A 27,012-nucleotide genomic window follows, 5' to 3' on the forward strand; every position below is an offset into this window, starting at 1 on the left:
ATTTTATACATGATAAATGTTTTAATTAATATAAATATCTGAAGGCAGCTTTTTGGGGGAAGTGAAAATGTCACCAGGATCTTAATGTAAGGATAGAATTTGTGAGTTATCATAGTGAGTCAGATTTTCATCGCTACCCTTGCTATTTTCCTTTTGTTTTCTAGCTTCTACCTCTGTACCAGAGTCAGTTTTAAAATGGTCCCTCCCTGAAGCATGGGAAGGCGTGGATGAGGGCTGGGGAGGACACAATGGTGCCAGTCCAGGCCCTGGGGATGACGTCCTGATTTTATCCAGTAAGTGAAGCAATCCATGGTGTGAATAATCACAGAAAGACTGAATCAGGCCAATCTGGGAATTATCTGTCATTTAGATATTCTGAACAACACAGTAAAGAATGTGAAAATAAATAGGCAATTATGTCTACAACCTTCTCTTTTGGGTTATTACAAGAGAGGAATTTAATAACCCAGTAAAAACTGGAAAAGATAGTTCAGCCTACCTTCATTAAAGGTGGGATAAATAGCCCCATGCCAAAAGGAATTAGACTAATTCACTAACTGGATAATTTTTCTAATATGTCCAAGAACAGATTTATAGAAAATTTTAGTGTTCTTATATTTGAAAGACACAGAGTATGGAAAGAAGCAATTTATAAATGCCTCCTGATCTTTTGCCATTGTGAATCTTTTAAATATGGGATTGAGAGAAATGACAAGATCTTCTATTGCCATGGTTTTTCAAAGATGATGGAAAAGCAACAGATAAATAAAATAGAAAAGCAAAATTCTACCAGTCTATCATCTCTCTAATCTCTCACCTATCTTTTCATCCATCCATCTGGTGGCTTCAGATGGTAAAGAATCAGCCTGCAATGCAGAAGACTTGGGTTCAATCCCTGGGTTGGGAAGATCCCCTGGAGAAGGGAATGGCTACCCACTCCAGTATCCTTGCCTGGAGAATCCCATGGACAGAGGAGCCTGGAGGCCTACAGTCCATGGATTCACAAAGAGTCAGACATGACTGAGTGACTAACACACTTCTACCTAGAATTCTCTTTTTGTTTAAATAAGAAGGGAAAGATGATTCCTCAGATATACAAATTTACACATCATACTTGTAAAATTCTTCCTTTTTAAGAGAGAATTCTTGAAACTCCCAGAAAATTTTCCTAGCCTGAGAAAAATATTCTTCATAGAACAGATAAAGTTTCTCTAAAAGACCTATTTCCATTTATGATTTAATTTGAACTTCTAAAGATAATACTGAATAAAAAAAGATCAGTATTTGAAGAAGAATATTTGGTCATCTGTGAAATGCTAAAATATTAAATAATAATAATAATGCTAAAATATTAAACAAGGACTTCCTTGTAGCTCAAATGGTAAAGAATCTACCTGCAATGCAGGAGACCCAGGTTCAAACCCTGGGTCGGGAAAGTCCTCTGGAGAAAAGAAGGGCAATCCATTCCAATATTCTTGCTTGGAGAATCCCACAGACAGAGAAGCCTGGAGGGCTACAGTTTGTGGGGTCTCAAAGAGTTAGTGACTAACACACACACAATATTAAACACAGATTGACAACTAACAATATTCAGGAATCATTCTTCATATATTAACTAATTTAATCTGCATAATAATTCTGCAATACAAGTAATATTATCATCCCCATTTTTACTGACACAGAAACAGGGGCCCAGGGTGGTTAGGGAACTTGCCCATGTTTACACAGTTTGCAATTCAGCAGAGTCAGGATTTTGACATAGGTTATCTGTCTCCAAGTCCTTACTCTTAAACCAATCAAGTATATTCCCTTTCTAAAAGGACTATGAGTAAACAAAAAAAGTGGTGATGTTGTTTGCTTTATTTATGATGGGACAAGAAGGCAGAAAGACCAAAACATACTGACCACCTTCTGAATATTGGTGGGGTGCGTGTGATACACAAGAGATGAGGACTGGAGGAGGGGGCTGACCGATACAAACTTAAACTGCTGTTATCATTCCCACCCCCTATCACCCACCTCTCTCCATGGAGAATGGAACTTTTTGAATAAACAAGCTCATGAGTCATTCCTATACGGAAAGGAAAAATCTGTTCTGTCTCAGCCATCTCTTTGATGAATGTAGCCAGTGGATTGGCCCTGGGCTATGGTTTTTCCCACTAAGCAAGCTGTTTCCCCCACCCCATGCAGGAAGCACAAGAAGCTTTTGAAGGTTGCCAAGCTTTTAGTATCCTTTGGGACCTTTATGCTGAGTGACAAGCAGTCTTCGCTTTCTTGCTTGGCATTGCTGTTGTCTGTATCCACTGTGTGTCCTGGTTTCCAGGGCCCCTGGCATTCTCCATCTTCCTTCATTCCTTTGTTCATGGTCAGCTTGTAACCTGGACCCAAATTCTTCACAAAATTGCTCTTAAGGAGCACAAATCAGTGCTTTGGAAAAAGGCGGGGGTGGGGCACAAATACTGGCTATCTGAAGTATTTCCCAGTTGGTCCTTCAGTATTATTGTAAAAATCAAAGTTAAGATTTTTAAAACCTGCAATTATTGTTCATTATTTAGTTTTAAATTGGAAAATAAGTGAATGAGAGCAGATTTGTAATATATAGTAAGTGAAATCCTTACTTCTTATTGCCTCTCTCCTCTAAAAAGCCCTGTCTGTTGATAATTCTAGAAAATTATCTGAAAGTGGCCAGTGTTTGAAATCTGTTCTGTTTAGGGTCTAATGTAGGAGCTGTACTGAATTACTTCTCCTTTTTGATTTTTGGTAAACCCTGATATTTTGACCTTTGATGGACCTTAGGGTTGAATTGACCTCCTCTTTCTACTTGTAGTTTTATCTTCTTGACCTTTTTCCTGTCTGTTCTGTTTTCTTTCCTCCTTTGCTTCCTCTAAATCAAGAGTGTTCACTCAAGTCTGGCACAAAAGAGACACCAAGTATTGCTTGAATGAATCACACAGCCTCCATGCTGCCGTCTGTAACTTAATACCAGAACTGAATCTGTGGGTTTCATAGGAGTGACCCAGGGCAACTGTAGGATTTTACAGGACTATAGAAGATAACGCTTTCTCCTTCAAACAGAGTCCTAAGAATTAAGATTTTCCTGATGATAATGATGATGGTCCCAGCAACTGTAATTTGAGTGCTGGGTATGTGCTAAGTGTTCTGCATGGATCTTCTCAGTTATTCCTCACAACTACTTTGAGTTGGATCCTGTTGTTATCTTCATTTTTTTTTTTTTAATAACTGAGGGATTTGATGCCCAGACAGGTTAAGTAACTTGCTTAAGTTTCTGCCAGATAACAAGTATAAAGGCTGGCTGAGGGAAGCAGACAGTTTGATTCCAGAGCCCTACCTCTTCACCACATATATTTTTAAAAAAACTCACCATTCCTACTTGCTCTGATACACTCAGATCAGACTCCATATTATACTGAATTTATACTTCTCTACTTACTGTTCCCATTGTTCCCTTTACTTGGCATTAAAAAAATTCTATTTATTGAATACCTGGCATATGTAAGATATTCTCCATGACACATTTAATCTCACTACATTCTCATTAAGTGCATACATGTAGAGAAGCTGGAAAAACTCCCTAAAGAGGTATTTGATGCAATGAGCCGTAGGTGGAAGTACCCGCTTTGCATCTGGTAGCAAGTGTAGTTCTAATTCAAGTTAACATTCCTTTTCCAATTCAGTTTAACCAACAATAACTGAACACTCACTGTGTTCAAGGCGCTGAACCAGGACCTCTGATCAGCTGTGATCTCAAGCAGCTGGTAAATTAGCTAGGTTGATAAAACACATACTAAAGCATAATAATACAACAAGCAGATGTAATGAACAGAAGTGTTTAGAATCAAAGTGTCTCAGGTGAGGAGAAGAGAGCTGGCCTCGCAGAGCAAGTGGCATTTGAGGAGGACCTTGATGGTTGGGATAAAAACCTGAAGGCCAGTTATGAGGGTGAATTGGGGAGGAAGCAATACTTTAGGAGATGCAGGATGGGCTTTTGACTAGGATAAACCTGGGTTCACATTCAGATTCTGACATTTACAAACTGCATGATATGGGACAAGTTTAAATGTTTCTGATCTTCACTTTCTGACCATATGAGGGCTATAATTAATACATCATCATATTGAAAGTATTAAATGAGATAACGTCAGTACACATGACCACTGTATGGAGTGTTGGCAATAATGGAATCATAGATGAAAGCTGTGATTTTTAATGTGTCAGGTACTCTTTTCTTTCATTTTTCCATCTGGCTGCCCCTGTTGGCCTCTGGTATTAGCGACACTTTGTATTTGCTTTCCAATGGCTTATTATTTAATTTTCACAACATCCTTGGAAGCTAAATAGGTAATAACTATTATTACAGTAAAAACCCATTTTTACATAATACGATTTTAATGGAACTGCTGATTTTACAAAATGAAAGTGACTGGTAAAGAAGATTTAAGTGATACTTTTGAACCTCTAATATAATTTTATGATGTTTTGTGTATTTTAATTCATTAATAAAGGAAATGTGTAGAACATTCCCATCATTATTCAAATAGAATAGCATAATTTTTCAATAAAATTCTTAGGGTAAATTGCCTATTTCCATTTTCTGGGAAATCAATTTTATGGAATGACCTCAGACCCATCCTATTCCATAAAAATAGGACTTTACTGTACTAATAAAAGATATCACTATTTTAAGTATGGTACCATTTTCCTTCGAGGCGTTCTGTCTTTATAGACATTGGATTTTGAAAAAGCTGTAAATTATTCTTGGTGGTATTATGGAGTGAGCTGAAGTCATCATGGAGAATTGGCTTTTGTAGTTTAGTTTATGATGACTATGCTTCACACAAACAAGTATATCTGGTTGTCTTTGCCGCCTAAATACTAGGAGAATCGGTCTAAATGCACTCACAACATCTCACAGAGGGGAAACAAGTTCTAATAAGCCATGCAAATCTCAAAACTTCACAAATGACCCTACTAACTTGTACTCCAGGTTTTATCCTGAACTGACCTGTGAGGATTTGATGCTTCCAGTTCTTTCTCTGAAGGAGTCTCAGCCATGACAGGATGACACCCTGTTGACACAGAGCAGGCTTAATGAAAGGAAAATGTGTTATAATTCTAAGGGATAGGATTCTGTTTTGAAGGGTACAGATATGATATCATGTAGCCTCCAGCATGATTTTATTTTTGCATGTATGTGTGGTAGAATTCACTGTGTTTCATTTTCCCATATTACTTTGAACTGTCCTTATTTGAAGAGATGAATGGAGAAGTACTGGTTTTCTTTCATAATAGTTCTTCTGTTTGTTCTGATTTTCAAACTCGGGTACTTTAAATGGCAGTGAGGCTCATCAAAGTCCTGTGATGTTCAAAATCAACAGTGCTTAACACATTTCCTTGTTAAATCGTGAGGCATTAAGGTTGGAGATATGAATTAAGATGACCACAAACCAGGAAATAAGTTTTTCTAGGGAAGAAATTTTTACAAAATATTCTAAGTGGAACATTATTAGTTTGATTTACTTTTTTTTCTTACCTGAAATTAAAAGTAGTTTAGAGTAGGATGTTCATAATACAGAGATTTGGGTCTGCAACATCAATCAGAAACCAAATACTATAAATACCAGTGTTGTCTCAAATAGTTTCAGAATTCTGGTCTTTTTTCAGTTGGATGAAACAGAAAGGCACACAAAGAATCACCCGCATATATTCTGGATTGCTAGCAAGTGGGAAGAGTGAGTTAATTTAAACTTGAGTTACTGTGGTTCTTTGTATGGCGGATGCATACTATCAGTATGCTGACTACAGGAGTGTGAGTGTTCTGAAATCTGTCATTACTTAAAAAGCCACCTAGAAACTTAATAGCTTAAAACATACCTTTTATTTTGTTCATAATTTTGTTGGGAAGGGCTGGACTTGGGGTCTTCTTGCTGGGGTCTTTCATGCATTGCAGTCAGATTACGGTTGGGTTCATCTAAGGTCCCAGCATGTTTGGGTGGCCCAAGAGAGCTCATTCATGCAGCTGGCAGTTGACCCTGGTTATTAGCTGTGAGCTCAACCAAGGCAGTCAGCTAAGAGGACTCAGTTCCTCTCCACACGGGTTTCTCTGTGGGACTTCTTGGGTTTTCTAATAGTGTGATATCTGGATTCCAAGAAGAAACATCCTAAGAAAGAGTTCCCTCAAAGTGAGCAGTTAAGCTGTTGTTCAGTTGCTTAGTCATGCCTGATTCTTTGTGACTCCATGGACTGCAGCATGTCAGGCTTCCCTGTCCTCACTATCTCCTGCAGTTGGCTCAACCTCATGTCCATTGAGTCAGTGATGTCATCCAAGTGTCTCATCCTCTATCACCCCTTCTCTCCCTGCCCTCAATCTTCCCCAGCATCAGGATCTTTTCATGAGTTGGCTCTTCACATCAGGTGGCCAAAGTATTGAAGCTTCAACTTCAGCATCAGTGCTTCCAATGAATATTCAGGGTTGATTTCCTTTAGGATTGACTGGTTTGGTCTCCTTGCAGTCCAAGGGACTGTCAAGAGTCTTCTCTAGCACCACAGTTCAAAAGCATCAATCCTTTGGTGCTCAGCCTTTTTATGGTCCAGCTCTCACATCCATACATGAGTATTGGAAAAACCATAGCTTTGATTATATGGACCTTTGTCAGTAAAGTGATGCCTCTGCTTTTTAATATGTTGTCGAGGTCTGTCATAGCTTTTCTTCCAAGGAACAAGTGTCTTTTAATTACATGGTGGCAATCACTGCCTATAGTGATTTTGGAGCCCAAGAAAATAAAGTCTATCACTGTTTCCATTGTTTCCCCATCATTTGCCATGAATTTATGGGACTGGGTGCCATGATCTTAGTTTTTTAAATGTTGAACAGGTAAAAGACCAGGAAGAAAGCTACTTCCAAGCCAGACCTAGCAGACTGAGAATATCATGACCATCACGCTCTCTTGCTCAAGCAGGGCACTAAAGCCAGCCCAGGTACAAAGGAGGAGAATTAGGCTTTACTTTCATTGAGAGGAATAGCAAAGAACGTGCATCTGTCTTTAATCTACCACTGTGCATGTGTTTATGTATGTGAGTGCATGTGCATGTATGTAATTAAGAGCAGATGTACCTGACTTCATTCAAAAGGTTTGAGTGTTTAGGGTCTTGTCAATTTGTGCTGTCTTCCCTCTCCGGGCAGACATTATTTAGATTCTGTTGGCTTATGTGAGTCAGAAATTGAAGAACGCCAGGAGACAGACTGGTCAAAGGGTTTTAGTTTCTTTATTCTCTACTACCTAGCAAGCTGGGTATTATGATATTGCTTCTTCACTGCCCCAAAGTGGGGTTCGTCAACACTTGAACATAATTAGAGCCCTGATCTGGGATTTCTCACCCAAGATGGTTGAAGGATGACAGTATTTGGGCTGCAACCTGTGTCCAATTCTCTACATGCACAACCAGAAGCCTCTTCTTGGGAGAGAGGAGTGCCTTGGTGTGAGGGGAGAAGTAGAGCATGAGTATGTTGAACATTTTGCTTCTTTCAGGGCAGAAATTAAATGTCTGCAAGGACAATGGTCAGCAATTCCTTTACCTTATTTAGAACATGAGTGTGAAAGCTATTCTTTAAGATTGTGTGGGGAAGAACAAATATGACTTCAAGATACTTGACACAGAAATTTTAATCAGCATTATTAGAAAATAAAAATAAACAAGTAAAAAGAAAATTTGAAACCAGAGATCCAAGGACCTTTAGATACTGTATACATCTCCTTCTTTCAGGCAGTTTCTGAAGGGGAGCACAGACCTCTGAGAACCTTGCTTTATGGTGAAGGGTGTTGAGGCCATGTCCTTCCCACAAGAAGGAAATATCAGGATCCCAAACTCCTTGGGGCAAGTAGTTCCACAGACGACCTCAAATAGTTGTGAAAAGCTTAATGTAACCTGACTTTTAATATATTCAGTTATTTAAGAATATACCATAGAAGCTTGCTATTTAAGGCAATCCTGGGTTTTCATTGGAAGGACTGATGCTGAAGCTGAAACTCCAGTACTTTGGTCACCTCATGCGAAGAGTTGACTCCTTGGAGAACACCCTGATGCTGGGAGGGATTGGGGGCAGGAGGAGAAGGGGACGACAGAGGATGAGATGGTTGGATGGCATCACCGACTCGATAGCATGAGTTTGGGTAAACTCCCGGAGTTGGTGATGGACAGGGAGGCCTGGTGTGCTGTGATTCATGGGGTCGCAAAGAGTCAGACACGACTGAACGACTGAACTGAACTGAAGTGCAAAATCCTTTGAATCTCTTGAAGAATTTTCCACAGTTTATTGTGATCCACACAGTCAAAGGCTTTGGTGTAGTCAATAAAGCAGAAAGAGATGTTGTTCTGGAACTCTCTTGCTTTTTCGATGATCCAGCAGATATTGGCAATTTGATCTCTGGCACCTCTGCCTTTTCTAAAACCAGCTTGAACATCTGGAAGTTCTCGGTTCATGGTGCAATATGGTAGCCTTGGGTGAATTGAATGATTATCAAGCAATTTAGTTTTATTTGAGGCATTTTTCTATAGATTTAATTGTATTAAGTAAACTTTAATATATATGTAAAATATGGATACATGTTAATAGAATTGTTGAACTAGTAGGGAACTTAGTGACACTCAGATAAGCTAAAACAATGCAAGAGGTCTATAAATTATAAAATCCTATGAACCACATTATTATCATTATCCAAATGTATATGAACTTTTGTATCAAGGATAAGAATAGGATTGCAGTTTCCTTATTTTCAAACCAGTGTTGCACATTGTCTGCTAAAATTTATAAGAAAGAAACCGTTGCTTTATTTGTTATATTTTATATAATTTGTGCCCTTAAAATAAGTTTACTTTTGAGAGAGGTACTTGAAGTCTAGGGAGTTCCTTTAAGTTGTGATGACTGTGAATCAAATGCCTTTTTAGAAATGAATAACAGTGATGCCCTAACTACCAACCCGGACCTGTGATAGGGCATCCATGTCAGTGGTGGAAAACCAGGAGTTGAATTATTTTTTAAAGTATTTTTCCAGCTGTATATTTTTCCCCACAAAAATTAAATTTCAATTAAAATAACAAGAGAGTTTTTTATTTCCTGCAAGTGAGAAAAAGAATATAATAAAAATATATTAAAATAAGTTGATGTCCTTTCTTGAATCTCAATTTATCAGTCTGTTTGACTCAGTCATGGCGCTTGTTTCTGGACTAATTAGAACTCACTTAGAATCTTCTCTTGGGACCCAAGTCATGTAGACCCTGACACTGTTTATGGCTTGCTAACTTGCTGTAACTAATTGGAGTTTCAGTCTAATTGAGCAGTTTTTCAAACTCTTTTCTGTCCTTACTCACCTAAGAAACACACTCGTTGTCATAGTCCATTAGTATTGGATCATAGTGCTTTTTTAGGAGGGCACATACTTCTCCACGGTCTTCAGGTCATAATTTGGGTAGGGGGAATATCAGCAAGTATGAAGTATGTAGGAGACTCAGGGTTTATTTTGGTACTTACCCCACCCACAGAATCACTACTTTTATAAGTTTACAAACCCCCAACTCCAGTCTCCCAGAAGTGTGACCTTCTGGACCTTCGGGTTCTAATTCTTTATCCGTTCATCAATTGATGAACACTTAAGTTGCTCCCTATCTTGGTAATTGTAAATAATGCTGCTGTGAACATTGGGTGTGTATATATTTTCAAATTAGTATTTTGTGTGGCTTTTTAAAAGATATATACTAAGGAACAGAATTGCTGGGTAATATGGTAGTTCTATTTTTAGTTTTCTGAGAAACCTCCATACTATTTTCCACAGTGGCTGCACCAATTTGCATTCCCACCAGCAGTGTATGAGGGTTGCCTTTTCTTCACAAGAGAGGAAATTACAACGCATATATATGGAATTTTAAAAGATGGTAACGATAACCCTGTATGCAAAACAGAAAAAGAGACACAGATGTTCAGAACAGACTTTTGGACTCTTGGGAGAAGGTGAGGGTGGGATGTTCTGAGAAAACAGCACTGAAACAAGCATACTATCAAGGGTGAAACAGATCACCAGCCCAGGTTGGATGCATGAGACAAGTGCTCGGGGCTGGTGCACTGGGAAGACCCAGAGGGATCGGATGAGGAGGGAGGATTGGGATGGGGAACACATGTAAATCCATGGCTGACTCATGTCAATGTATGGCAAAAACCACTACAATATTGTAATTAGCCTCTAACTAATAAAAATAAATGGAAAAAAATTAAAAAAAAAAAGAGAGGAAATGAAAAGAAAGAAAATCTGTTAAAACTTAAAGCAGTTAGTTACTCCCTGATGAGACAGTAACACTTCTAGTGTGGCAGCCCAGTTGTCCATACACACTCTGTTTCTAGAATACTGCCAAGTGTTCCAAATTAATAGGTTATACAGTAAGCTTAGTCTAAGAGAACTGGTCAATTTCTATAGCTCAGTCAATCTGGGAAAATAGAACACGCTGTTTTCTCTAAGGTAACATTATTATTTCCTAAAGGGATACAGTATTACAAAAATATAAATCAACACAATAGATGCATTTTTAATAAAAAATTACACTGTATATAATTGTTAAAATGAGTTCAGTACTGAAGGTAAGAATTTATAGTCATAGTTTTAACAGGCAATAGTAGCCCATCTGAGTACATTGGTGAAGGCCATTAAAATTCAGAATAATGAAAGCAGCATCCAGAGATTTTGATATTTACTTTGGGATGTTGATCTTAAGAACTCATCTCTTTAGAGTCATTAGTAATTAGAGTGACAGACTACTCTGGTTTATCCAGAACTGAGGAGTTTTCTGGGACACAGGACTTGTAGTGGTAAAATCTGAAAAGTCCAAGACAAACCAGAACAAGTTGGTCGCCTTACTAAGAAATCAGCTTTCAAGTTCTTAACGACCCCATAGTCTGTTATCTGCACTGCCACAAATTTGCTGAGAATTAATGAAATTTTTCCTTGACTTCAATGCAGAAACCTATATTTTTACCTCGCTTTATTCCCCTAAGAAATTTGCCTCATGGAATTAATATTCTTTGAGGAGACACAGGCATTTCTTACAAGAGAAGGGGACCTGAGTGCTTGCATATGTATTTTACCCTCCTGGTTGGGGCTGGGGAAGTTGAGCCGAGTAAGGAACAGCTGCCTACGGGGCTCTTAATCTAGAGCAGGGCTTTTTTCACTTGCTCTAATCGAATTACTTCTTTTTCTCTTTACTTTATGGTCTGTTTTCCATGCAGATATTCTTGGAATGTCGAATTAAATAATTCATGATTTCCCAATTATTGGTTTAGGTATAGTTGCCATTTCTTGAATTGATTATACTTTCTGGAGGGAGCTTTCGGAGTGTCTTCACATGCAGGGCTTTAAAGATAAGAAGTTGGCCTATTAGCGGTACAGCCCAGCCAGAAGGGGTGGACTAGCACAGCAGTTCTCTGTTGACCCTTGGGGGTCACCACGCTTTTACGCAACCCAGGGTTTCTGAACTACTCGTGTGCCCTTGGTCCCCGTAGCAGTCTCGTGAATCCTGGATCCAATCTCAAAATAATATTTTTAATACATAAAAAAGAATAGGCTTATAAAAGAAAGCAGTTATGTTGATCCAGCTATCAAAATACTAAAAATTGAATTTGTGATGTAATAATATATATGCTTCTTTACTAGAACATTAAATAACAGTATCTAGTTCTGTGCTAATTACTATCATACTGTCAATGTTGCCCTTGTAGATATTCTTCAAAAAGGGCTGCCATAGATTCCGTCTCTCCTTGTAAATGTATTCTGTTCCTCACTGGGAGAAGTAGGGGCTCTCTCTTTTCCATTCTTTTGCTTGACCAGTAGATGTGATGCTCTGGGACTCTCAGACCAGGTCACAAGAACGTTTGCATAAGAAGACCATTTTGCCTGGATGGCTGTTTTGCTATCGGGATGCTCCCTTTTGGGGCAGAGTCCTCAGGCCATGGGACTTGAACCTGTTTTTCACACTGGTTGGCAGGCTTGGATGAGCTCTATTGGTAGCTGGCATCGATTCCAGCCATGTAAGTGAACTCTCTTGGATGTCCAGGCCTTCCTTGGAGCCCAGTAATGAGGTCTTAACTGGTAACTCTGAGGTTTTTTTTTAAACTTTATTTGAAAACACATTAAAAATCTCTTATTTTACATTTATGTGAATATTTCTCAGTATTTATCTTTTGTATTCTGGAATGTTCCCTTAGAAGGGAGATTCCTATGTTTGACTTATTAAGAGTCCACATGGGCCCTGAGGAGTTCATTGCCTTCAGGCTGTCAAAGAGAGTGAGAGTGATTAAAACTCCTCCTCAAAGTGACTATTATAAACTAATAAAATTAACAACTGCTGTAGAAAACATGCAGAGAGTTATGAAAGCATATACCATCAAGACTAGGACCAGAATGATGTAATTCTACCTAGGTAAACCATATTGTAAGGCTAAAACAATCATTAGATATTACCTTTTACTCGTGGTAAGTTTACCCAGAATTTCTCAAATCATTTCCTATGAAATTAACTCTTTGTAAGCACACACATAATGTCCATGAAATTCTCCAGGCAAGTATACTGGAGTGGGTTGCCACTTCCTACTCCAGGGAATCTTCCTGACCCAGGGATCAAACCCAAGTCTCCTACATTACAGGCAGATTCTTTACTGTCTGAGCCACCAGTGAAACCCATACAAAAGATACCAACATCAAATGACTTGGGGAAATTTGGGACTAAGCACAGAAAAATTATTTCTTTGCATCCAATCTTTTCAGAGCCCTTTATACGATAATATAGATTGTCTAATTTCAAGGGGGGGAGGGGTATAGCATGTACTGTTTCTCAAAGATATTTAACCCTGTAACTCTTTTATTCACAGAACAGTTCATGATGGCAAGAGTTTAGGGAAACCCTCTGAGTACAAAGTATTCTCACACTTAACATGACATTTGCAACAACTCCATGAGGTTAGGCATCAGTTGTATTAGATAAAGTTAGGTCTTCTGTGAGTAACAAAGACCTGAACGTAGGAGTTTCTATCCATCTTATGTCTCTTTTGTCTATTCTGTGGCATCAAGAACTTGGACTCCACTTATTTTTTTGCTCCAATATGTGCTATTTCCATTCCCAAAGTTACTCTGTGGTCCAAGATGTTAACTGGAGCTCCAGCCATTGCACCCACATTCTAGGCAGCAGGCAGTATGAAGGATTCCACCTCTAAGTCACTTCTTCTTACATCTTGGCCAAAACTTGGCTGAATGGTCATAACTAAATGAAAAAAAGACTGGAAAACGTAGTCTTTTGGCTAGGTGACAATGTATTCAGCCAAAAACTGGAGTTTTTGTGACTAACGAAAAAGAAAAGAGATACTGGGAGACAACTGGTGGTCTGCCACAATTACCTCTCATTTTATAACTGAGGAAAATGGACTCCAATAGGGATGCCCGAGTAAGAGTTCAGAGACCATGGAGAGAGCGTAGATTCAAATATAGGCCTCCAGACTCATGGAGTCTCTCTAGTTCATTACAAAAATCCTTACTTAAACATGTAGGAGGGATCAAAATAGAGCCTTTCAAAGGCTGTGATCTAAAGGGTCATGGTGATATAAACAGATACACCACCATAAACTGTATTTAAGAGAAAGGAAGGGATATCTGTTTCTTAGAGGTATATCCTTATATTTGGAAATTGATAACACTTGATAAACAAAAACCTGTAAGTGGGATATGACAGTCCTTTGCTATGGCTGTATTATTAATGCATTATTGACTAGGGAATTTTGGGGAAAACTAATGCCTGTGGCTGGCAATTTTTATTTTGGCTGACCAAAAATTAATTCTGTTATTTCAATAACAGTTTAAGGGTTATTGTATTCAATGGTTACACTGGACATACCTGTAAAGTCTTCTAATTTTCATAAAATGTTGTGAATTCATTCATTCTTTTGTGGAAGCAAAACAGTCTCCAGCACCATGTGAATTTTCAGTTTCTGAATCAGAATCAATCATTAAGGTTTTTTTGTCTTTTTGTTGGTCTAACATTCACATAGTCTGAATCAGAACTATATTCTGAAGAACTATCATCTTCAGAGACACTGGTATGTATCGCTTGGGCAATCAGAGACTTTCATCTGCATAAAATTCATCAAAAAATTCTTCTTTACAATATTGTAGTGGTTTTTGCCATACATTGACATGAATCAGCCATGGATTTACATGTGTTCCCCATCCTGAACCCCGCTCCCACCTCTCTCCCCATCCCATCCCTCTGGGTCATCCCAGTGCACCAGCCCGGAGCACTTGTCTCATGTATCCAACCTGGACTGGCAATCTGTTTCACACATGATAATATACATGTTTAGATGCTGTTCTCTCAGATCATCCCACCCTCACCTTCTCCCATAGAGTCAAAAAGTCTGTTCTATACATATGCATCTCTTTTTCTGTCCTGCATATAGGGTTATCATTACCATCTTTCTAAATTCCATATATATGCGTTAGTATACTGTATTGGTGTTTATCCTTCTGGCTTACTTCACTGTGTATAATGGGCTCCAGTTTCAAATTAGTCTCAAACTAATAAAAATAAATGAAAAGAAAAGGGGGGAGGGGAGTCTCTACTGAATTTGCTACCAAAAAAAAAAAAATTCTTTCCTAAAAATTTTGCAATGTGTCATTTTTGAAAATTTTACATTTTTAATATACACAAGGTTGGAACAAAACCCTACCAGAGCAAAATATGGATGATAAGGACAATCATAAGTTGTAGGATGAATTCTTGATCAATCTTAAGCCCTAACAGCTTTGCAGGGTGATGCTAATTGTATCAGTCTCTAAAAACATACTGATAGGTCTCTAGTCAGTGAAGTTCCAGTAACAAAAGATCATTAATATATCTCCAGTCAATAATGTTTTAAGATCATTATTCTGTTTGTCAGGCTGCCGTGTGCTGCAGGACCTGCACTGTGTCTAACGGCTTGTCCTTTCTTTCCTGCATTTGTCACATCAGTGATGCTCTGTAAGCCCTGGATCCCATCTGAAGCCATCTGTTGCTTCTCTTTATTTACATGATAACATCACCTGATGGCAAGTCAGTGTTTGGATAAAACAACACTGCTCTTGCCTGGATTGAGCTGGGTTTTTGTCTGGTTTAAGGACAGTGGGCTAACCCCTCTGACTGCATTTCTCAGGCAGCAATAATGTTTGCACAGAGGTAACGAGCCTGCTGCACTGTGCCAGGACTGGCTGGGCTGTGTGCACGGGTGAGGCTCTGTTGTCTTCCGGCACATGATGAGTACCAACAGGAACTTCACATCTTTGTGTTCCTGGGTCCGTGATAGCTCTGGAACAGAGGAGATGTTGTCTGCGTGTGTGTTAATGAAGGAACAGTGAACTGGATGGAATGCTGATGAATCCCAGACCTTCTCTTCCATTCATATTGATGACATCCTTGCTAGACTTGTAGGAATGATTTTTGTTGGCAAAGTGAGACAGATGCCTTGAGGTGATTGCTCGATGGACATGGCACCAACTGAATCAGACCATGGACATTGAAACCAGGTCCCTTTCTCTCCTCTTTGCCCATCATAAGGTGGGAGGTGGTGTGTGGACATACTTTGTTCTTGAGAGATCTATAGGGGAATGTGTCTAGAGCAGGGTTTCCTCCCATAGGTTCTGGCATTTAGGATTCCAACCCTTCACACTGTGGGAGTTTTTCTATCTAAAACCCTCTGAAAGATGGAAGTGAGCAGGATGTATGAAGGCACAAATCTCCCCCACCCCACTCTTTTTTGCTATTCTTGTATAGTTGAATTTATAATGTTTCAGGTATACAGCAATGATTCAGTTCTATATTTATGTATATATCTCCTGCATCCTGTACACAGCATGGAGGTTCTGTCCTGTCTGAATCTTTGCAACTCCATGAACTGTAGCTCCTCTGTCCATGGAATTTTCCAGGTAAAAATACTAGAGTGGGCTGCCATTTTCTACTCAGGGTATCTTCCTGACCCAGAGATCGAACCTGTGTCTCTTGTATGTCCTGTATTGGCAGGCGGATTCTTTTACCACTGAGCCACCTGGGAAACCCATATATATACACCCATATATATAGGTGTGTGTGTGTGTATATATATATATATATATATATATATATATATATATATTCTTTTTCAGATTCTTTCCATTAGACGTTATTACAAGATATTGAATATAGTTCCCAGTGCTATAAGTAGATCTTTGTTGTTTATCTATTTTATATGTAGTAGTGTGTATCTATTACTCATTCCCTCTTTCCCCTTTGGTAACCGTAAGCTTGCATTCTAGGTCTGTGAGTCTATTTCTGTTTTGAAAATAAGTTCATTTGTATCATTTAGATTCCACATACAAGAGACATCATATATTTGTCTTTGTCTGCCTTACTTCACTTAGTATGACAATCTATAGGTCTATCCATGTAGCTGCAAATGGCATTATTTCATTCTTTTTTTATGGCTTAAACATGTACCATATTTTCTTTATCCATTCATCTGTTGATAGACATTTAGGCTGCTTCCACATCTTATAAATAGGATTTATGCTTAACAATGCTACCTCTGGGAAGGAAATATGCACATGTACCTCCGATGTAGAGTGGTTCTCAGATTGCTGACTCTTACATCTTTTGGGGGGACAACCAGAAAATTAGCTCCTAGAGGTACAGACCTGTCTTTGACAACCCCGTATTGTGGGGATATGAGAGTAGAGGCCTCCCTGGTAGCCTCAAGACCCCCCTCTCATTCCTCAGGTGGAATATCCTGCCTGTAGCCCTCTGACTTTGCCCAGGTTGCTTTCATTGTGCAGTGAGGGGGACCAAGCGCTGGCTTCATCATTTGTGTTTCCTTAATGCTCATAGTGACCATGAGTTGCTGAGGGAAGGGTGTCAGTTACTATCATCAAGTCATGATCTGTTACCTTAATCTTTTATCAGCTACACAGAAGTTACTTAGTCTTGATTGTGCTATTAATCACCATCCTTGACTTTCTTCTTGTCTTTGTTTTTCTTCATTTAGTTGGTTTGCTTTAATGAATCTCATACTGACATCTATCTACATGCGTGCACATAAGAGTATCCGGGAGGTCAGTCTAGGTATTTGTTAGCTGCCTAATGCAGTGGCTTCTGAATGGGATATGAAAGATAATCCATCAAAGAGCACATAGAACATATTAGAACATTTATTCTATTTTTTTATCCTATCCTTTGAAAGTTTTTTGTGTGTATGTGTTATTTTGTAGATAATATTTATTACATTAGTATTCAATTCAGTTCAGTTGCTCGGTCATGTCCGACTCTTTGTGACCCCATGGGCTGCAACATGCCAGGCTTCCCTGTCCATCACCAACTCCCACAACTTGCTCAAACTCGTGTCCATTGAGTTGGTGATGCCCTCCAACCATCTCATCCTCTGTCGTCCCCTTCTACTCCCACCTTCAATCTTTCCCAGCATCAGGGTCTTTTCCAAAGAGTCAGTTCTTCGCATCAGATGAACAAAGTATTGGAGTTTCAGCTTCAGCATCAGTCCTTCCAATGAATATTCAGGACTCATTTCCTTTAGGATTGACTGGTTGGATCTCCTTGCTGTCCAAGGAACTCTCAAGAGTCTTCTCCAACACCACATTTCAAAAGCATCAATTCTTTGGTGCTCAGCTTTCTTTACAGTCCAATTCTCACATCTATACATGACTACTGAAAAAACCATAGCATTGACTAGATGGACCTTTGTTGGCCAAGTAATGTTTGTACTTTTTAATATGCTGTCTAGGTTAGTCATAACTTTTCTTCCAAGGAACAAGTGTCTTAATTTCATGACTGCAGTCACCATCTGCAGTGATTTTGGAGCCCCCCCCCAAATAAAGTCTCTCACTGTTTTCATTGTTTCCCCATCTATTTGCCATGAAGTGATGGGACCAGATACCATGATCTTAGTTTTCTGAATGTTGAGTTTTATGCCAACTTTTTCACTCTTCTCTTTCACTTCATCAAGAGGCTCTTTAGTTCCTCTTTGCTTATGCATGGCTGCCAACAATCTGGGGATGACCAACGCCAAACTTGTCCTTTTCCAGCGTATATCATCCACAATCCCCCACCCCATTCAAGATGGAAACCCATGTGAAAAACATTTTCCTGTGAAAAAAATACTAACACACAGAATCCAGCAGAGGTGTGGGTCGGTGGTGGCTTGCTCCAGGGTCGGGCGCACTGACTTTGGCAGTGCTTGCAAGGAACTTTTGAAAGAGGTCGCTATTATCTTCATTGCCTCCACCATAGTTTGGCCTCAGGTCAAACAACAGGGAGGCAACACAGCCCAGCCCATCAACAGAAAATTGGCTTAAAGATTTATTGAGCATGACCCCGCCCATCAGAACAAGACCCAGTTTCCCCCTCAGTCTGTCTCTCCCATCAGGAAGCTCCCATAAGCCTCTTATCCTTATCCATCAGAGGGCAGACAGAATGAAAACTACACTCACAGAAAACTAATCACACTGATCACATGGACCACAGCTTTGTCTAACTCAATGAAACTATGAGCCATGCTGTGTAGGGCCACCCAAGACAGATGGGTCATAGTGGAGTGTTCTGACAAAACATGATCCACTGGAGAAGGGAATGGCAAACCACTTCAGTGTTCTTACCTTGAGAACCCCATGAACAGTATAAAAAGGCAAAAAGATAGGAAACATCAGTATTATATGTACATAATTTATCAATAAATTGATAAGTAAAGATATTGAGAATACATAATTAAAATTTTGCTCATATCAAGAAGGACTACTTGGCGTTTATTTGAATTTTAATACTATATTACTGTTTACTGACTATACTAAGAGTCCTCATTATTTGTACTGTGTTGTGTATGGAACATGTCACTGTCACTCTATTTGTATATGGTTTTATATGTTTTAGAAATTAAGTGACAAAATATAAAATTAGAATTTTGACTTCAGAACCAATTTGATTTTGAAAATAGGTTAGCCTTTATGAAAAATTGAAAAACCTAGTCATCAAAAGCAACAATTTTCAATTTTCTGAAGGCCTTGCCATAGGTATAGAATACTGTAGATTGTTCCAGGGGCTCCCCAAAGCCTTCACATTAAATCTCCATGTCATTAGTTTGGGTCACAGAGTCCTATATGATTTGGCCTCCTTGCCTACTCGTTCCCAGTGTGTCCTGCCACCCAATCATATGCATCAACTTATTGTTCTTGGATGAAGTCAGCTCTTTCTCCCCTTAGCACATTTATACTTCCTGTTCTCGCTGCCTGGAACTTTCCCCACCTCTCCATCCCACTTCTCCTCCTCACCCCCTTTACCACCCTAAGACTGCCAGTTTTTCCTTTCTGTCTTCGAACACTCCACGGGGTGTTACCTCATCCAGAAAGTGTCCCTGTAATTCTCTTTCGTCTATGCTCCTGCAATACCTTGGGCCAATTTTCATCATATACCCTTCTTTGACAATTACTATTTATGTTTTTGTTACCTTGAGGGCAGAGGGCATATCTTATTCGACTTGTACCAATGGGAAGCCCATGATGTGGTGTGGAGCCGATGCTCCATGAACACCAGTGAGTGACAGGGAGTGAGATGCAGGTACTGCCTAGTCGGTTTATGCTGAAGTTTCTAGGGGGTTGAAGCTGAAGGGAGAGCTGTCATGTCAGTCTGAGAATCTTGGCACATGAGGGGGAATGGAGGGTAGTGAGTCCCCGAGAACTTTAGCACTGACTGGAGGATGTGGACCTTGTCGGGGAGCCCTGGTGGCCTGCCGCAGTACCCAGCCTGAGACTCTTTCAGCGCCAGGATTTATTCAGCTTCCTTGGGCTGGAAGCTTACTCTCTGTGAGTCCTGCTTCCCACAGCTAAGAAGATTCTCTGTGCAGGAGAGCGCGGGCTCATTCCTTGTGCTAATGGAGTTCTCTGAACTCTTGTGTTCCCAGTGGGTGCTCTCATTTCTCTTCTTCCCTGCAGAGCCGCTGGCCTTCATTCAAGCTTCTTCTCTGCGCAGCTTGCCTCCTCCCCCACCTTCCACCTGAGCCGCTGATGGGCCTCCTGTGGATCAGCACCTGAGGACCTGCTGGGCCTGGTGTGGCTTGCGAGCTGGAGCTCAGAGCTCTCTAGGGGTTTACCGTCTCCCCAGCCCACAGGCCTCCCGCAGCTTAGCATCTAGGCGGTTGACACACCTCCTGTGGTGTCAGCTAGGGAGCAGCTTGAGCATCTTCTGTTTGTTGGGAAATCATTTCAGAGGTTACCTTTTCTCATTTGCATAGTGTGAATGCACCTGGTTTTGTTTCTTTTCTTTTTTTGGTGAAACGATAAAAGGAAGAGGGTATATAAGAAAATGTCAATGCCTGCTTATAGCTGTGACATTGGCTACAGCTAAGGGGCCCAATTTTTGCCGTTTGGCAACTAGTTTAGGCCTTTATTGTAATGCTGGTGAGGAAATCATTGTAATGAGAAATAGGAGTAGGCGTAGATCCAGAAAGTCTTTCTGTATCCTGGTGTATGTAGTAATATTTGGTGTATATTTAATGATATCTTATGAGTCTGAATGAATTAAGGCTTCCCACACATCTTAAATTATCTCATTCATCTGGAAGTGCCACTTCAGAGGAGGCTTTCGGCAGAGCAAGTTGGCCCCGCAGTTCAAGTAGAAAGGAAGGAAACAGTTAAAGGGTTTTAAACTGTTAATGAGGGCTTTTCCATTTTTCTGGGAAAGCAGCAGTTTGCATGTAAATCACAGCTTTTATACATTAAGTATGGTTATAAGTCTCTTCTCTAAAGCTGTGTGAGAAATGTGGACTTTTTCCCCCAAGGGAACTAGGGACCAAAGGAGAACTAGGACCAAAGAGGCGTGTAGTTTCAGGCCAAGGTTTCCCAGGTAACAAAGGAAAGAGAGAGAGACTGGTGGGTACTTGGAAAATAGAGGATTTTATTGGTGGAGTTTTGCCACACCGCGCTCACCTCAGGGCTTCCCTGATAACTCAGCTGGTAAAGAATCCGCCCGCCATGCTGGAGACCCCAGCTTGATTCCTCAGTCTGGAAAAGCTGCTGGAGAAGGCATGGGCTTCCCACTCCAGTATTCTTGCGCTTCCCTGCTGGCTCAGCTGGTAAAGAATCTGCCTGCAGTGTGGGAGACCTGGGTTAGATCCCTGGGTTGGGAAGATCCCCTGGAGAAGAAAAAGGCTACCCACTCCAGGATTCTGTCCTGGAGAATTAGCCACGTTCAGAGAGGACAACTTTGATACCAGTTTTTAGAAGTTCTCCTATTTCACTTTCTCTTCTTTTCCCATCCTAATTCCATCATAGCCCATCATAGGCAAACCCAAATCACATGGCATAATAAGGACCATCTCAGCACCGCAGTGCCAAGTGCTGGCCCTGCCTTTACCAGGACCCAGATTACTTGAATGATAGTAATCAGAGATGCTGGGTTAAAACCAGAAGGTCATAAAATATCATCAGCAAAAATAATGCAGGAAATAGGAGAGATATTAAAATTTAATTTTTTGAGCCCCCAAAGGAATACATTATGTAAATATAAGGGGATAGAAACACAACACATCAAAGAGATTTAGACCCTTCATTTGGTAATAGTAACAGTAATTACAATTTTGTTTTAATAGTAGTGCTACTGGTAAAAATACCCTCATTTGTATAATAAGATAATAAAATGAGTTCAGTATTTTTATGTGCCAGTTAGCCAGTTATTGTGTTAATATTATTTTATCTCACTGGAACTTCACATTCTATGCATAAGGAAACCAAGATTGAGACAGAGTTTCTTAACCTTTAGCATGCATGAGATCAACTGAGATGGTTATAAAATACTAATGATTGCCATTTTGAGCCAATTAGCATGAAAATATGTCTTAAGTATTCAAATGGACTTTTAAAAAATTAATAATACCTTGGAGATAACATATCAGTAAAAAAATTCTATTGCATCCTTTTAAAAGACTACATACTATTCCAGAGAAGAAATGTAACATGATTTATTGAACTACTATGTTATTGATGAACTCAAGTTTTCTCCCCCAATTTTTACAAGCAATATTATAGCAAAATTATTCATACCTTATTTTATCAGTGGGCAAATTTCTCTGGGCCAGTTGATTTCCAAAGTGGAGTCCATAGCCCACCTACCCTTGAAATCACTCAGGCACACTCACTGATTTTCAGTCTTTTGAATGTATGGAGCTTTCCCTCACTTCACACTTTTCATATATACTACTTTCTCTGTCTAGAGCACTCTATCCCCATATTTGCAATTTTCTTTCTTAGAACTTAGCACTATTTTGTGCCTATGTAGTTATTTGTGTGATTATGTTTAGATGTCCATTTCCTCCACAAAAACTTAAGTTGCATGAGATCAAGGCCTTTGTCTCTTTGGCTCACCAATAATGAAGTGACAGGCATAGAGCAAAGATTCAGATGTATGTCAGGTGTAAAAAACAAATGATAGCTAAACCTTTTATGCCTGGTAAGTGCAGGCACTCTAATACTTTTATGGTATTCCACCTAATTAGGTAATATTCCATCTAATCCTTACTGTTGCCTCCATGAAGTATTATTTCTCTTATTTTGCATGTGGGGAACAGAAAATCAGAGAAATCTACTCTGTTTTCCTGAGGAATGGCTTATTTGGGATTCAAATTCAGGTCTCTCTGTATTATAATTAGGTGACCATTCCATTGTACCTTTTAGCTTCTTGGACTAATAGTAATAGATGGATTAGACAGTGTTCTTGCCCTACATTAGTTCTTTATTGGGGCTTTATTGGGACTTATTTTGGAAGCACAAAGCATTAAATAGATATAATTTATTGGAGTTTACCAAGAAATTCTTAAAGGCTTTGGGAATTTTAAAAATATAGTACAATGGAAAATATGGAAATGTTGAGAACAATAAACACCTCTAAAGGAGGTTGAGTGCAGAAGAACTGATACTTTTGAACTATGGTGCTGGAGAAGAATTTTGAGAGTCTCTTAGACTGCAAGAGATCGAACCAGTCAATCCTAAAGGAAATCAACCCTGAATATTTGTTGGAAGGACTGATACTGTAACTGAAGCTCTCATACCACCTGATGCAAAGAGCTGATTCATTAGAAAAGACCCTGATCCTGGGAAAGACTGAGGGCAGTAAGAGAAGGGGGCAACAGAGGATGAGATGGCTGGATGGTATCACCAACTCAATGGGCAACAACTCAGTGAGTTTGAGAAGACTCGGAGATAGTAAAGGGCAGGGAAGCCTAATGTGCTGCAGTGCATAGGGTTGCAAAGAGTTGGCCATGACTTAGCAACTGAACAACGACAACATAAATACTGTTTGAATTTAGGAATGAAAATATAGACTAGTTTGCTCAGAAGTTATAAATTCAATTACAACATGTCAAAATGTAGAATAGAGATTGTTTACTTAATATTTATCAGTCAGGTACTATATTCTAAGTTTTCTTTTAAGCATCAGTTATGTATTTACTAAATAATACCTATGGTTTTAAAAACAAATAGAGTATAAGCATTTTATTTTTAAGGAATTTAGTGATGTTTTGGAGAGTTCCCCTCCCACTGCCAGTTAGAAGAAATAATTGAAAGCTTGAGGAAAAATAATCAATATTATTAAAGAAAAATAAAGAATATCATAGTTTTCTGGATGCATTGCTCTTCTAGTGTAAAGCAGAAACGAAAAGAGAGGATTTATTTTCTGTAAAGAGCTGATGGGGGAAATAAACTCATTGAATATAATGGCTGCTACATACCTAAACAGCCTCATTCAGGAGTGACTCACTTATTTCATAGATCTTCATTTTTTTTCTTCAGGATTAAATTATGAAAACATATTTAATTACTAGAAGTTGGTTTCATTATTTTTCTTAGGGAAACAAATCAAAAGCCCACATAGGAAAGTAAATTTGGTGACTCATTTGGTTTTAACACTGACTGCTGCATATGTTAATAAAAACTTAATAATTGAGTTACCTGAGATTTACAAGCTTATGCCTCTTCATATATGAATGTATCATTCACTACAAAAGTTGGAGAGGAATTTAATCACAAAACTTCAGGTAAATACAGATTCATTAATGATATATTGAGATCAATAGAGTTATGTGTATAAAGTCAAACTCTAGTTTAATACCCGACCTCACATTTATCAAAATGCCTACTCTTCACTTTTAGGCCTTCTAGGGATTGCAAGGTCTAGGTTTTTGCTGTTGTTTTTTTGCTTGTCTTTTTGAGTCTTGAGTCCTCTGAGCTATCAGAACCCCATGGACCTTGTTTCAAATAGTAACACCAATGACCATGGGCATGCAGATATCCCTGAGAGCCTGTTTTCATTTTTTTTGGATAAATACCCAGAAGTGGGATTGTTGGATTATGTGGTGGGTCTAGTTTTAAGTTTTGAGGAACCGCCATACTGTTTTCCGTAGTGGCTATACCAATGTACATTCCCACCAATCACATACTAGAGTCCCCTCTTCTCCAATTTCTTGGTGGTGGTGATTTAGTCGCTAAGTCGTGTCTGACTCTTGCAACCCCATGGACTGTAGCCTGCCAGGCTTCTCTGTCCATGGGATTGTCCAGGCAAGAATACTGGAGTGGGTTGCCATTTCCTTCTCCAATTTCTTACCAACAGTTTTTTTTAATCTTTTTCTTGTTAAAAGCCATGCTAAGCATTGTGAGGTGATATCTTGTAGTTCTGATTTACATTTCCCTAATGATTAGTGATGTTGAGCACATTTTCTTTCTTTTTATTTATAATTTAAAAAATTTATTTATTTTTGGCTATTCTGGGTCTTTGTTGCTGGGCTTTTCTCTAGTTGTGGTGCACGAGCTTCTCATTGTGGTAGCTTCTCTCGCAGAGCATGAACTCTAGGGCGTGCGGGCTTCAGTAGTGGTATGTGGACTCAATAATTGCAGCTCCTGGGCTCTAGAGCACAGGCTCAATAGGGTTTGGTTGCTTTCTGGCATGTGGGATTTTCCTGGACCAGGGATAGAACCCGTGTCTCTTGCATTAGAAGGCAGATTCTTTATCATTGAGTCACCAGGAAAGCCCTGCATATTTTCATATATCTATTGTCTGTCTCTTTTCTTCGGGTGAAATGTCTACTCAGTTCCTTTGCCCATCTTTTAATTGAGTGGTTGCTGGATGAGAAAGATGGGAAAATGAAGAGATACTAGTCAAAGGGTGCAAGATACAGTTATGCACCATGAATAAATCCTAGAGAACTGTTGTACAACAAAATGCTTATAGTAAGCAGTACTGTGTTCTATACTTAAACTTTGGTAAGAGAGGAGATCTTATATTGTGTTCTTATTTCAAACTAAGAAGTAATTAAAAGGCTTAATTATTAATTAAATAGTTAAAAGAAATTTTGGAGAGAATGGATAGGTTTATGGCCTAGATTGTAGTGATGTTACATGAGTATATATATATGCGTGCGTGCATGCTCAGTAGCTTAGTCGCGTCCAACTCTGTGATTCCATGAACTGTAGTGAGCCAGGCTTCTTCATTCATGGGATTCTCCAGGCAAGAATACTGGAGTGGGTTTTCATTTCCTTCTCCAGGGACATGAATATATACGTATCTCTAAACACATTAAAGTTTATACACGAAATATATACAGCTTTTTGAAATTAAAAGACGCTTACTCCTTGGAAGGAAAGTTTATGACCAACCTAGATAGCATATTTAAAAGCAGAGACATTACTTTGCCAACAAAGGTCCGTCTGGTCAAGGCTATGATTTTTCCAGTGGTCATGTATGGATGTGAGAGTTGGACTGTGAAGAAAGCTGAGCACCGAAGGATTGATGCTTTTGAACTATGGTGTTGGAGAAGACTCTTGAGAGTCCCTTGGACTTCAAGGAGATCCAACCAGTCCATCCTGAAGGAGATCAGTCCTGGGTGTTCATTGGAAGGACTGATGCTGAAGCTGAAACTTCAATACTTTGGCCACCTCATTGAAGAGTTGACTCATTGGAAAAGACCCTGATGCTGGGAGGGATTGGGGGCAGGAGGAGAAGGGGATGACAGAGGATGAGATGGCTAGATGGCATCACTGACTCAATGGACATGGGTTTGAGTAAACTCCGGGATTTGGTGATGGACAGGGAGGCCTAGTATGCTGCGATTCATGGGGTCGCAAAGAGTCAGACACGACTGACTGACTTAACTGAACTGAACTGATATACAGCTTTTGAATGTCAATTATACATCAATTTTTTAAAATATAAAGTTGTCTTTTAAAAAGGCAATACCAAGTTGGCTGCTCTGAATTCTTTGAAGCCTAATGGAGAGAATAGAGGCATAACAGCATCTCAAGATTAAAAAAACAAAATAAAACAAAGAAAGCCTGGAATGAGAAAAGGCACAGATTCTTTTCTATTTCTATAAAAACAGCAGCACCTTCTGGTATTTCCCTTTCAGAATTCAGGCTTTAGAGGACTGATCTGATACAGTTGGTAATTTTACTTAAAGACCTTCCTATTAAATAGATTCAAACTATTTTTGAAGAACAGATGGTATAGACTAGAGGAAGAGATAAACACTGTATGTTAAACATTTTATTGATCAATTAAAATATCATAATTTAAAATGTTGATTCTACTGTGGGAATTATGCATGTCTGTCTGTGATGGAGAAAGACACTGAGATGGTGCATGTGGGGAGTGGGATGGGAATTTATTGTCCAAAGTTGAAATTGGACTCTTCCCATGAGGTGAGAATGAAACGAGCAGCCTCCCGCCCCCTCTCATTCCAAACACACACACACCAGACAGGCAGATGGCTCTTCTTCAAGGTGTAAGGAAGCTGGCTTTCAGTCTTGAATCATGTGCCTCGGGGTGCTTTGAAAACTGCCTATTTTTAAGATTAGCTTGAAAAAAATGATAGAGTAGAATAAAGAAACCACCTGTGTGGATTTGAAGAAA

General features: G+C 39.3%; 1 protein-coding gene across 2 annotated transcripts in view; it reads left to right on the forward strand.

The window, feature by feature from the left end:
* PKHD1 (PKHD1 ciliary IPT domain containing fibrocystin/polyductin) overlaps positions 1-27,012 on the forward strand; it is a 427,795-nt gene that overhangs the window by 240,713 nt on the left and 160,070 nt on the right. Inside the window, exon 51 of one of the 2 annotated variants that reach the window (XM_070456320.1) lies at positions 165-293. The exons of the other annotated variant lie outside the window; for it this stretch is intronic. Coding sequence (XP_070312421.1) covers positions 165-293 — 129 coding nt within the window. The remainder of the gene's footprint in view (positions 1-164; positions 294-27,012) is intronic. 2 annotated transcript variants of the gene reach the window in all.

This window comes from Odocoileus virginianus, chromosome 27, assembly GCF_023699985.2.
Source record: "Odocoileus virginianus isolate 20LAN1187 ecotype Illinois chromosome 27, Ovbor_1.2, whole genome shotgun sequence".
NCBI classification, from domain to species: domain Eukaryota; kingdom Metazoa; phylum Chordata; class Mammalia; order Artiodactyla; family Cervidae; genus Odocoileus; species Odocoileus virginianus.